Source organism: Neofelis nebulosa, chromosome 1 (genome assembly GCF_028018385.1).
Source record: "Neofelis nebulosa isolate mNeoNeb1 chromosome 1, mNeoNeb1.pri, whole genome shotgun sequence".
Lineage (NCBI taxonomy): Eukaryota > Metazoa > Chordata > Mammalia > Carnivora > Felidae > Neofelis > Neofelis nebulosa.
Genome location: NC_080782.1, coordinates 68,108,529 through 68,122,230, shown reverse-complemented (window position 1 = coordinate 68,122,230; position 13,702 = coordinate 68,108,529). Strand labels below are relative to the sequence as shown.

Below are 13,702 nucleotides of genomic sequence, written 5' to 3'. Positions count from 1 at the left end.
AAAGTGAAACACTTTTCACAGAGCACATGTTAACATTTTTATTTAAACTGACAAATGACAGAAAGCAACTGGTTTGGCTGGGTGGTTTGGCAATGACTCTTTGGTTTGCCAAAGAGTTTTATGTTGGATGTTTTCCATACACTGAATGAACTAAATCTGCAGCTCCAAGACTCTGATGAAAATATAAAGTACATAATTAGATAAAAGCATTTTATCAAAAACCTTGCATTGGCAAATGCACATTAAAATTAACAATTTTTAATTTTCCTAGTCCTTTCCAACTAAATTGGATAAAATCTGGTGCCTCCAAGTAAAAGGGAAGAAAAAACATAACTAGCACTCTTTTGATAAATCACAGTAAAAAATTTTTAATTTTCTTAATGTTTACGTTATTTCTGAGCGGGGCAGGGAGAGACAGTGAGGAGGTGGGGGAGAGGCAGAGAGAGAGGGAGACACAGAATCCAAGGCAGGCTCCAGGCTCTGAGCAGTCAGCACAGAGCCCGACATGGGGCTCGAACCCAAGAACTGCGAGACCATGACCTGAGCTGAAGTCAGACGCTTAACTGACTGAGCCACCCAAGCAACTCACAGTAAAATATTTTTAATTCATTTCCCAGAAATTGTGAAGTTGAATTACTACAATGATTAACAAATTGTAAGTCAAGTGGTTCTGAATTCATTGCTTTCAACTAAATTGAAAGGGAACCCAATTAGTGGTCTCAGAAATCACTGCTCTCAGGAACATAAGAGCAAATTTACAGGGGACAATGCATTTGAGGTACTAGATTAATAAAAATATCTTTAGACGATGGATCATCATGTGACTTTTGGCATATAATTCAGTAGTTCAACGAATTGAAGGAATTGAATATAATTCCTTCCTTTTCTATCTTCCTTCCATAGTAGACAAGGTTACTCAGTGCTCATATCTGTAAAAAATCAAAATAAAAAAATTAAATTGTTACTGAGCCATATCTCACTCCAGGAATATATTATAATCATCCAGGAAGGTGGGGGAGGTACACGGACTAATCAAGAAGAAAAAGCCCCATCCATTTCATTAAGAGATGCATTTCCAACTTTTTATTTTTAGTAATTATTAGAATACATAGTATTTTGCTTTTAATTATATAATGATAACCATGGTAATAATAACTACTCCTATGGCTCAGTAACAATTGTAGCCTTAAGGTCTCATGAAGTGAAGTTTTAAAATTTTAATGTATATGTATATTATTGTGGATAAATACATTTTATTAATAGAAATATAGGGCAAAATTCTATGAAGAAAGTGAAATCGAATGAAAGTTTAAGGAGATAAAAGGGGTAAAGAAAAATTTCTGACTTTTGATGAAGAACTTGTTCACATATATTTTTTAAAGGTTAGTGAGTACAAAATTGCTAGGATATATAGATTAAGTGGATACACTTAAGAGTAATGTGACAGATTTTATAATGTCAATATTTATAACCCCCAAACTTGCATCTGTTTAAATTTATGACACAATTTTTATCCTCAACTTAAAATTCTCAACACAGGCACATAGGTTTTTTAAAAAATTCTATAAAATCACCGTCAAGAAATTTTTTTAGTAAGAACACATCTGGAGGGCGAGATGATGACTTCAGTTTTGAACATGTTGCATTTGTGGGTACCGCCTGAGGGACATCCAAGTGCATAGTAAGAGCTAACTTACTTATCACACAGTTTAAAGCACAGAGCTGGGTGTTTTCTACAGACTCCTTAAATCCTCACTATCACCCTTTGAAGTGGTACTATTAATGTCACCACTTTAGAAATGGGGATACTGAGGCTCAGAGAAGTTAAAAGATTCACCCAATATCACACAGCTCTCCCAACTAGTAGAATATATATGAATCCAGACAGTTGGCATGAAGAGTCTGTGTTCTTTGCACAGTATAATGCCTCTTGGGAGGTCTAATTGGAAATACACATTTGAAGGTCATGTGAGCCTTTAGATAGTAACTTAAACCATGAAGCATTTGAGATTAGGTAGAGAGAGTGACATTTTTTTAGCAGCAGGAAAATGAGAGCCTCAATGTTAGGGGTCTTTATGAAGATGCTTCTGGCATTCCAATGCAGGCCCCTGGACTCTTGAAAAGCCTCCAGCCATAGTTTCTCAAGGTTTTTCTTTTTCCGGGTACCATTCATTCATATGTTGGTGACAGTCCTCCCAGGCTGCTGCACTGTTTAGGATACTCTTTATAACATCAAAGGGCTACTGAAGAAAACCTTTCCGCTTCTTGATCTTTACCCTCTATGCCCCACTGGATGCTTGAAGATGTTTCAAATAGTACAAGCCCCACCCCCGCCCAGTTTTACTGATATAATTGGCATATGACATTGTATTAGTCTAAGGTATACAATATAATGATTTGATATATGTACATACTGTGAAATAATCACAGAAGTCAACAACCATCACCTTAGTTATTTTTTCTTGTGATAAGAACTTTCAAGGACCACTCTCTTAGCAACTTTCAAATATACGATATTGTTAACTACAGTCATCACGTGGTACATTAATCCTCAGAAGTCATAACTGGAAGTTTTTACTTGTTGACCACCATCACCCATCCCATTCCCATACCCCCCTGGAAACCACCAATCTGTTCTCTGTATCTATGAGCTTGGTTTTTGTTTCTGTTTTTCAGGTTCCACATAGAAGTAAGATCATACAGTAATTGTCTTTGTCTTATATCACTCAGCATAATGCATTTAAGGTCTGTCATGTTGTAATATGATAGGAAAAGATAGGATTCAGTAAGCAGAGAGGGAAAGATTAGGACCTGAGGTCCACGGGTGGGGGGAAAAAACACATATTTTACAATAATGTCTGACCACAGCAAACCCCCTCAGGCATAAAGTTCCTCATAAGAATGACACCACCACCTCGGGTTTCCCTCAGGAATTGGACTAAAGACCTAATTAAAAGTAAGTAGTAGACCATAAAACACATGACCCGCAAGGAATGATATGACCGTAGACCACCCCTCATACAATGGAAATAGTCAATCAGGAATGGAACAGCCCAGCACTTAGAGCTATGGAGCCAATAAGGGTAGAACCTGAGAAGGAATAGGGGGAATGGTAGGGGAAGGGCTGACCAGAACCTTATAAAACAAAGACCCTCGTCTATTGTCATGGATATTCACTTTTGAATGCCCCTTCTCTGTAAGGAGAACTTTCATACTATTCTTCCTTTCTCTAATAAACTTTTGCCTACCGCTCATTTTGTGCCCACCTCTTTACTCCTTGAAGCAGTGAGACAACCAATCTCGGGTATTGAGGTAAAAAATACTGCAACATTGCCACAAACAGGACTTCCTTATTTTTTTTTTATTTTTTTTTTTAATGTTTATTTATTTTTGAGACAGAGAGAGACAGAGCATGAACAGGGGAGGGGCAGAGAGAGGGAGACACAGAATCGGAAACAGGCTCCAGGCTCTGAGCCATCTGCCCAGAGCCTGACGCGGGGCTCGAACTCACGGACCGCGAGATCGTGACCTGAGCCGAAGTCGGACGCTTAACCGACTGAGCCACCCAGGCGCCCCCAGGACTTCCTTATTTTTATGGCTATATAATATTCCATTTTATATACATATTATATATATATAACTATATATAATTATATATTATGTGTGTATACAACTATATACATATATATACATATTACTATATACATATACATATATATATAGTTATATACACACACACATACATAATCTATATATAACTATAATCTCACATCTTGACCCCATTCATTCATTGATAGACACAGGTTGTTTCCCTGTCTTGGCTATAACAGTTTCAACTTGTAATAATCCAGCATGACCAACTTTCTGTCTTTCTTTGCAACAAACAGGACTCACATCACTTACACATCTTATAGGTCAATATGCGTACTTGTCAGAACACAGAGTTACAGAAAGTGAAATCTCCCACTGCAAAATACAATAAATCAGGATGCAAAGAAGAACACCATTTACTTATATGGCAGAGCCTACCTGCTAGTGCTCAATGGATAGGGATCATTTTTGCTCAGTAACAGAGTATATGGGGAAGGGGAAGCATACAAATGTATACATAGTTTAGTTTATATTTTTTAATGAAGTTATTTCAGAGACAAATAGTGCCAGAAATAATAGCATTAAATGGGTGAGCCTGTATCCAGGTAGAGCATTAGAAAATCATTGACAAAATCACACCAACATTTTTAGGAAGGGGCAAAGGTAAAATGATCATCAAGACTGAATAGGAATAACCAGAAGAAAACTTGAATAAGAAGAAAACAGGAGAATGTATTGTCATAAGAACAAAATGAGATTTCAAGGGGTGAGTCATTAGGGTCAACTCAACCATAAGGTCAAGAAAGACAAGGGTTGAAATTATCACTTGGATTTAGCAACCAGAAACCCTGAGGACAGTTTCAGTGCCATGATAGGTATCAAAGCTGAACTGTGAGAAGTTTAGGAATAAACAGGATTTGAGAAGTGGAGACAATGAATTTAGACAATGCTTCCTGGAGGTTAGGTGTGACACAGAGGGAGTCAATAAGGCGATAGACAGATAAGGGCATGGGTATGCAGTAAGCGTAGTTTTAAACGATAGAGACTTGAGCATGCCCAAACCCTGAAGGAAAGGATGGAAAAGGGAGGGAGAGGACCAGGGCTAGTGATAAAAAGCAATAATAATAATTAAAAAAATAAAATAAAATGAGAAGATCCAGGTCAGAGGCACTGGGGCTCTTCTACTGTGAGAGGAAAAGGAAGGATGAGTAAGAAGTGACTAAGAGTGGGGGCGCCTGGGTGGCGCAGTCGGTTAAGCGTCCGACTTCAGCCAGGTCACGATCTCGCGGTCCGTGAGTTCGAGCCCCGCGTCAGGCTCTGGGCTGATGGCTCGGAGCCTGGAGCCTGTTTCCGACTCTGTGTCTCCCTCTCTCTCTGCCCCTCCCCCGTTCATGCTCTGTCTCTCTCTGTCCCAAAAATAAATAAAAAACGTTGAAAAAAAAAAAATTAAAAAAAAAAAAAAAAAGAAGTGACTAAGAGTGTGTGGAGGGTCAAGAAGTTGGGAAGCTACCATCTGATTGTCTTTATTGTCTTGGTGAAGCAAAAGAAGAGTTCACTGAAGGAAGAGGGTATTTGCATGCTGGCTGTATCTCCAGGCTACACATTTTCCTCCTTTGACCTCTGAAGTCATAGGGCAGAAGATCCAACATCCTCAGTCTCAAAGCCAGGTTGAAGTCCATACTCTGAAAAACTCCATATACTGAACTTCTGCCTTTGAAAGAGAAAATTGTAGAGGGGACCCAAGGGCTAACATTAACATAAGACATGATAACTGTTCATTTTAAAACCCGAAGTAATATTGGGATATCACATTTCTCCTTACTACTGCTTTCAATATCAATTAGACTCATCTTCAAAAATCTCCAGAGATCTTTAAGAGTATGGAGCTTATCTGACTTTGTCTCTTCTATCCTCCAGACTGTTTCCTCCCTTCCCCTACTCCACCTTTTAAAAAAAATACATCACCAGTAGTATTTTCCTCCGTCCTAGTTTCAATATGAAAGGCTTTCTACACATTTCACACCTTATAATCTACAAAGAGCCTTCACATTTTCTCTACTTTTGTCCTGTAACAATCTTGAGAGTTGAGAGGGTGCATTATTCTTCTTAACATTCAGAAAAATTAAGTGACTTGAACATTCAGGACCCAGACTTGGGTTGTCACTCCAAAGGCAGTTAGTTATCTGTTCTACCACATCACATTCCACTTACAGCAACTTCTTTTTTATTTATTTATTTATTTATTTATTTATTTATTTATTTATTTAAATATAATCTATTGTCAAATTGGCTAACATACAACACCCAGTGCTCATCCCAACACTTACAGCAACTTCTGAACACCCAAGAGATGGCTCAAGTTTCTGCCAGCCTCAGAGTAATTTCAAATTCATCCAATTATTTAAAGAAGTCTGCGCTGTAATTTCAATTCGCTGCCTATCACTAATAGATCTCATCATCCCTCCCCCATAATAAGGAACCTGGCTAATCGTGAAGAAGCAACTACTATTGCTCACAGACAGTTGGGGATGCACATGAAGCCCTAATCACAGAGAAATCCTGAGCATCTGCAGGAGGATGGAGACTATAATGACCCAGGAAAGTAATGGTCTTTCAGGTTTGTGCCTAATTGGTGAATGTAAACAAGAAAGCCTTTATATTTCCACTGAGCAAGCAAAATTAAAATGCTTCCCGCTGTAACCACGTGTATTAGTTTCTTTTTTGCAGCTGTAACAAATTACCATAAACTTGGCCTAAAACAACAAAATTTTATCATCTTACAATTCTGAAGGTCAGAAATCCAAAATGGTCTCACGGGGCACAATGGACTGAATGTTTGCTCCCTCTGCCACCAAATTCATATGTTCAAACCTTAATCCTAATATGTTGTTATTTGGAGGTGGGGCCTTTGAGAGGTAATTAAGGTCACAAGCGGTGAGCCTTCATGAATGGGATTAGTGCCCTTACAAGAAGAGGTCAGAAGAGCTAGCTAGCGCTCTTTTTGCCACGTGAAGTTACAAGGAGAACTGGATTGTCTACAACCTGGAAGAGGGCTCTCACCCAATCATGCTGGCACTCTCGTCTCAGGTTTCCAGCCTCCGTACTATGAGAAATCAACAGTTCTTGTTCATGTCATCAGTCCATGGTGATTTGTTGGAGCCAACCTTAACTAAGACGCTAGGCTGTTTCTTCTGGAGGCTCCAGGGCAGAATCCGTTTCTGTGATTTTTCAGCTTCTAGTGGCTGCCTGGACTCTCTGGATGAAGGCCCCCTTCCAGTAATCACATGATTTTGACCTCTGCCTCCACTGTTATATTTCTGTCTCTCTGACTCTCCTGTCATGTCTAAGGGGGCTTCTAATTACATGATCCTACCTGGATAATTTAGGATGATGTCCTTGTACAAGATCCTTAATCATAAGTGCAAAGTCATTTTTGCCATGTAAGGTGATATTTACAGGTGCTGGGGATTAGGATGCTCAGCCAAGAGACACCTGGAACCCATTCAAAGCAAAGACACACCAAGCTGAACTGCCAAGCTACACACCATATGCAGAGAATGAGGTGTTTCTGCTGGGCTAGCAACCAAATTGAAGACAGTCAGTCCTAGAATGTACTGGGGAGAGCCATCTTCTCTGGAAGTTCTGCTTTTCTAGAGCAATGGTCAGTATATATGAGAATTTTAAACATTTACCACTAGTAAGTGGCAGCGTCCTTCAATAAATCTGGGTCTTTCTGTTACGTGTGTTCTTGTAATTCCTCTCATCTACCTTAAACTGAGGCTGGGAATTTTCTGTTAAGTTGAACCAAGGCCCTGATATGAAAGAGCTACATCCCTTGCACAGGTCAGTCTTGATCAAGAAAGAACCAGAATGACACAAGCCAAAGCAGAGCAGAAAGTAGGATGTATGCCCAGGCTAAGTGGTCTCCTGTGTATCGTTAGGAAAAGGAAGGGCGAGTATGTGAACCCCACTGCATATCTTTAAGAGACTGTTTTATAAAACTAAGCCTGAATTGAGGCAGACAGCATTGTGTGTTAATTCAGTCCCAATAAGCATGTCTTCATGAAGAAATGCTTTTACTTCCTAGGGGTTCTTTTATAGACCCTACCTGAAAAGTGAACTTAAGAAATTATGGTGCCCAATCTTCCAAACCAAGTCAGCTGTACTCTGTGGAGAGAAGTTTGCTTTACAAATGTTTGCTTCTGCCTAGCTGTTACCCTTTACACATAGGTGACACCTGAATCAACGCATTTGTTACATGAATTTCCTAGGGCTTGGTTTTATGAAATGTACAGTTTAATAAAACTTGTGTTTCATTTAATATTCCAGGCAGCAAATTTCCTTTCCTCAGAATTCCTGAGACTATGTGAAAAACAGAGCTCTAGCACAGGGCCTGCACATATTAGGCATTCTTTAAATTGCTGTTGAACGACCACATAAAAGCATAAATACACAAAAAAGGCCTAAATAAACTCTCTTGCCACAGGTCAATCTGAGAAGAGGACTTGTTGGAACATACCATTTAACTCCTCTCAACAAACCCTAAGTATATAAATTGGGGAAGATAATTCCTTAGTATCCTACATCTGCAAAACCATTCCATCTTACATGCAAGCAAGTCGGGATATTGTGTGGTTGAAGGTCTTGGACACACGAAGCCTTGCGTCTGAATTCTGGTGCTAATACTCGCTGGTTATGTGATCTTGGGGAAGTGGCTTAACCTTTTCAGCTTCCATTTCTTCATCTCTGATAGTATGATAATAATATTTAGCTTGCAAAGTTGTTTTGAGCAGGTAATGACAACATGTGGAAAATGTTCAACAGTTTCTGGGGCACTGATGACAAAGATGGTGATGGATGGTGGTGATGATGACATGTCTAGATCCAGCCTTTTGGTTACCCTGCTCCTCTAGGACAGACAAGTTCCCTGCTATGTGAGGTCCATGTGCCTTAGAGACATGCCTCTCAGTCTGCCCCCAGCCAGAGTCTAGGCATGGCCCCAAGGCACTATCCACTGCCAAGGGGAGGGAGGGAGGGAGCCTAGGACTTCTCACTGATATGAGACACTTCTTAATCCTCATCTTTCTTCCCTTTTACCCCTATCTCCTTCTCCTACTTTCTCTTTTTATTTGTCTTAAGAGTTGACCTAAAAGGTCCCTCTTAGGGCCTCCAAGTCTTTTCTGTGTAGATCTTATTTATGTTCAAGATTGTTGCAAAGCATTCCCTACTAAAAGCAAACCTTTTGGTGCAGAAAAAGATCAAAGCAATGCAGAAAATCCAATCTAATGGATAGTAATTCAGGCAAATTCACAGAAATCATTATTTTTAAAGACAAATTTTTCACTGTGTCCTGTGCCATTCTAACACATGGTTATTATTTAAATTTTTACCTTAAGTAACTAAGAGCTATGTAGGGCTGCTCTTACTAACATAGAAGATAGAGAAATGTGAATTTGGGTTCACTGACAATTTCCCTAGAAACAAAGCTGTGCCTTGGGTGGTTGCCCTTCTGGAGTGAAAAGCCTGCCAGAGCTATTCCCTGAGGGAAATCCTTAGTTCTGCCTCAATACCCAAAAGAAGCGAAGCAGTAATGGAATCACATTTCTACCTGGATATATACTTCAGCCCTCCAGTATGCTTTGATGTAATGGTTACGTAAAGGAGGGGCAAATTTTCATGACCTTATTCTCACAGCTTCCTACAATAAAAAATATATATATAAAGCAATCAGACAATACATTTTGATGTGAAAAGACTAAGGAATATTTACAAATCACTTCTACTTTATCTTTGTTCACTACAAAGAACTAAATTCAGGAGGCAAAAAATAGATTTTGCATGTGATTTACACACCTGATGTTCTCACCATATCAAAAATCATGACTTAAGAGCTTTCTCATTCTAACTGTAATTTATTTTCTTCTAAAACCTGCAACACAAACCCTATCACAAATGCCAACCCTTAGGAATAAAGGTAGGAGAAAAAAAATGTTGATTTAATATAAACCCTAGAAAACTTTGACTATTTATCAGTATCAACTGCTAATTCTTTTTGCAATGATACAGGCCATTGTTTGAAAATCTCTGGCTTTTCATGTTTTTTTCCTTTGCAAAGTTTAAAAAAAAAGGAGGGAGATAAAGTCTATATAATTTTAGCACGACAGTCAATCTTTCCAGGCATGGTCTGACATACCAGATAAGATCAGGAACCAGTGGTGTTCTCTGCTAGGAAAAATGTTCTTTCAAAAATATGAATGTGATGCAAGATAGCTTCGATAGCCTTCAATTTAATCTTTCAATATGGATTTACAGTTCTGCAGTATTGACTTATGTCCTATACAGAATAGAATTCAGGCAACTCCTGAAGATGTCCATTTCCCTTTCTTTGAAGTGTGCCTTAATGACCGCTTGCCTTTAGAAAGCTATTCCTCTCTATGGAAAGCTAACCAACACACCCAATTTTTTATTCCTGCTTTGTGAAATCCTCCTGTGAAACAAAACAGATTATGAAACTAGCGCAGGAAAAATCACAAGTTACCACCATGAATAGCATTCCATTTGCCTGTCTCTTCTCATCCTAGCACATTCCTGTGACCAGGACAGAAAAAAACCCACTCAGACAATCATGTGCCTCACTGAACAGACCCCAGATGATCCACTGGAGGCTGCGAGAAATGAGGAAGGAAGAGGAGGAAATCTTTATTCCAACAGGAGTTGAATAGCATGAAAATAAAAGCAAACAGGATTTTTAAGGTAAGGTAAGCATTTTGCACAAGAAGACTGTGTCTGAGGTTAAGATATTCCTTAGACTAAAACGGAAGTCACTAATGAATATCCTTTCATACCCCAAACCACCACCTCCAAAGTCTTTCCTCATTTATCATCCAAGAAATTGCTTTTCAGCCTTATAACCATATAGAATCTATACTAACCAATGTAGTGAGTTTCTTAGTAATTCTACTATCCAACCAGCCAGAAAGATGTTATAAGTTAAACCTTCGTGAATGATTAACATCAGACACCAAAAACTTGGCTGCCTTTATTACTTACTCCATCAAGCTCATGAATGAAAGCCCCTACTTATTTATTTTATAATTACTCATCCAACTTCTAAAACTTAGGTAAGTACCTTTTTAATACTGCATTTTTTTCTCTCTTTAACCATTAACTTTCATAAAAGGCAGTAAGTAAATATCTGTGGCCTCAAAAGACTAGCCACAAAAAAGAAAAAAAAACAAGACTAGTCCCTTGCCTCCTAACATACTTATTACATGGCTTATTCAGTTCTACTAACAGCATAAATGAAAAGTACTCTCTAGGATATGGTTCTAAAAATGTAAACCAGGAAAGTCTACTGCAAACAGAAACACACACAAAGAAGTTGTGAATCCTGCAACTCTACAAACTTTTGGCAGAAGAGAAAACAAAATGCAAAAAAACATTAGCAAGGGAAAACATGTTAAAGGTTTTCAACATCATTTTCAGTTACAAAGAAACTGCCTACCTAAAACCACATCAGGAAAAGCCAGAGAGAGAGTGAAATTTATAACCAGAAAAATTTAATATGAAGTCATTGTACTCACTGTCTGATGGCTTCTGTCACAGTAACGCAGCCCAAAATAATCTATCTCCACAAGGTTTATGTGTCGGAATACGTGGTCAAGGACAACAGAACCTTTCGTTGACTTCTGCAAAAATAATTCACAGTTTTACTTTTTTAACAAGGTGTCTTCTCTTTCTCAGTGGGACATGGGCACAGCTCTCATCTTCTATTAGCTTTGCCCACAGTGTAAGTGATTTTAGTGGCCCACAGCTCCCTCTTTAAGGTTTGCCTCAATTACAAAGAAAAATAGGGTTTCAAGTAAAGTGTATCCAAGAAATTGCTCTGTAAAACGATTTTTAAATTGTAGTGGGTTTTTAATTAATATAAGCTTCTTTTCTTAAGGGACCGTAAATTATCTTCAGGACAAAATTCTTCTCTTAATAAAGATAATCTTTTATATGAAAAGCATCTAATGAATTTATCAGACACCACTCACTTTGGTTAAAATCCCACAGTTCTTTCACTTTAAAAAGCAATTTTCACCTCCAGCATCATTCTCACAACTAACACAGAAGATACACAGAATTAAAATGACAATAGTCAATGCTTTTATTTTTAATCCTCAACTACTAAACCCATAGACTAAAGCTGCCAAAGTTAATGTTCTGAAAAGCCCTTGTGAAGAAATTTTACTTTATCTCTTTCATATGAGCACAGACGTAAAGAGAACATTTCCCCTGGCTGCTTTGTAAGATCTAATATATTAAGATCTAAAATATTAAATACCAATTATCACACATATAAGGTAAACATTTAATCAGCAAGCACTACTCCACATATGACATTAATCTTGAAAATAATCCATTTCAGTGCTCTCTGTACAGATACAGACCTTTCCTTTCTTTTGCCCCTCATTGGCAGGTACAACAGGGTAGTTAAGAGAAATCCCCAAGAAGTGACACATTGTGTTAAGGAAGTAAGGCTTTGTTCAGTTGAATTTTTCCCCAGAGAATTACCATTCTGTGCTTGCTCATATATGGAGGGTACTCAAAACTGCACTGCTCTTAGAAAATGAATCTGTAATGTAAGGGAAATGTTTTGCTTAAATGTATTATAAAATGGATGGTAAGAGGTGATAAAAGTACCCACTGGGAGAAAAGAGCTCTTGTTACAAAACCCATAGGTATTTTTGTTTTCCTCTAAATTACCTTCATTAAACTTAATTGGTGTCTTTTTCAAAATCCATTGGATGATTTATAAACAAAAGCACTTCCATGATGGATCTTTGGTTTGGGACATGTTCTCCAATAATAACAATGCCACATCCAGTAAATGATTCTTTGTGCTCATGTACTTAGGTGTTTAGCTAGGGTACAAATCTGGAAGCAAAATTACTCTTTCTAAGGATACACATACTTAACATTACAATGGACACTGCCAAAAAGACCATTACAACTTCTTCAATGGAAGTATGTTTCCCCTTTGCCAACATTTGGCTGAGCAAAATTTTCCCCATCTGATTGAGCAAAACAGGGGAGAGGGTAACTGTTCTAATCTGCATTTTCCATATACTTACAAAAGCAAGTGTTCCATCATCTGCTTACTAACCAATTGTATTTTCTAGCATTTGGGTTAGGCCTGCTCTAAACCCGAGGTATATGAGCAAATTCTCCTTACTTTGTATATTTAGTTCTTCATTCTGTCTGGAAATTATTTTTGTGCTTGGGATAAGGGCCTAATTTTGTTTCCAAATAGATAGACAACAGCACCACTGTTTACTGAATAGGTCATGATTACTTTTTTGATATGATAAAAACTTCATCATCTACTAAAGTAGCCCTTATTCTATCCCATGGATTATTCCTTAACCAATCCTCAATGATTTTAATGACTTCAATTTTAATGTAATGTATTGGTATCCATCATTCTTTTCCAAACTGTCTTTGCAAATTCTTATACATTTTTCTCTACTGGAGGAAGTTTAGAACCAGATTGCTAATTATTAAGTTTTTATTTTAATTCCAGTAGTTAACATACAGTGTTAAACTCCTTTCAAGTATACAATATAGCAATCCAACAGTTCCATATCACCTGATGCTCATCATGAGCAGTGTACTCCTTAATCCCCATCACCTATTTCACCCACCCATCCCCACCTCCCCTCTGATAACCCTCAGTTTGTTCTCTATAGTTGAGTCTGTTTCTTTTTTTTTTTTTTTAATGTTTATTTTGAGAGAGAGAGAGCATGCACAAAAGTGAGCAGAGGAGGGGCAGACAGAGAGGGAGAGAGAGAATTCCAAGTAGGCTCTGCACCATCTGCAGAGAGCCCAACACGAGGCTTGATCCCACAGAACTGTGAGATCATGACCTGAGCTAAAATCAAGAGTCAAACACTTGATTGATTAGCCACCCAGGTGCCCCTGATTGAGTCTATTTCTTGATTTTCTTATTTTCTTCCTTTGCTGGTTTGTTTCTTAGATTCCACACATGAGTGAAATCATATAGTATTTGTCTTTCTCTTATTTCACTTAGCATAATACTATCTAGCTCCATCCATGTTGTTACAAA

General features: G+C 38.1%; 1 protein-coding gene across 5 annotated transcripts in view; it reads right to left on the bottom strand.

The window, feature by feature from the left end:
• Positions 1–13,702, bottom strand: part of EPB41L4A (erythrocyte membrane protein band 4.1 like 4A) — a 258,301-nt gene that overhangs the window by 130,408 nt on the left and 114,191 nt on the right. For all 5 annotated transcript variants that reach the window (XM_058725063.1, XM_058725071.1, XM_058725076.1 and 2 more), the window contains exon 3: positions 11,175–11,279. In XM_058725063.1, coding sequence (XP_058581046.1) covers positions 11,175–11,279 — 105 coding nt within the window. The remainder of the gene's footprint in view (positions 1–11,174; positions 11,280–13,702) is intronic.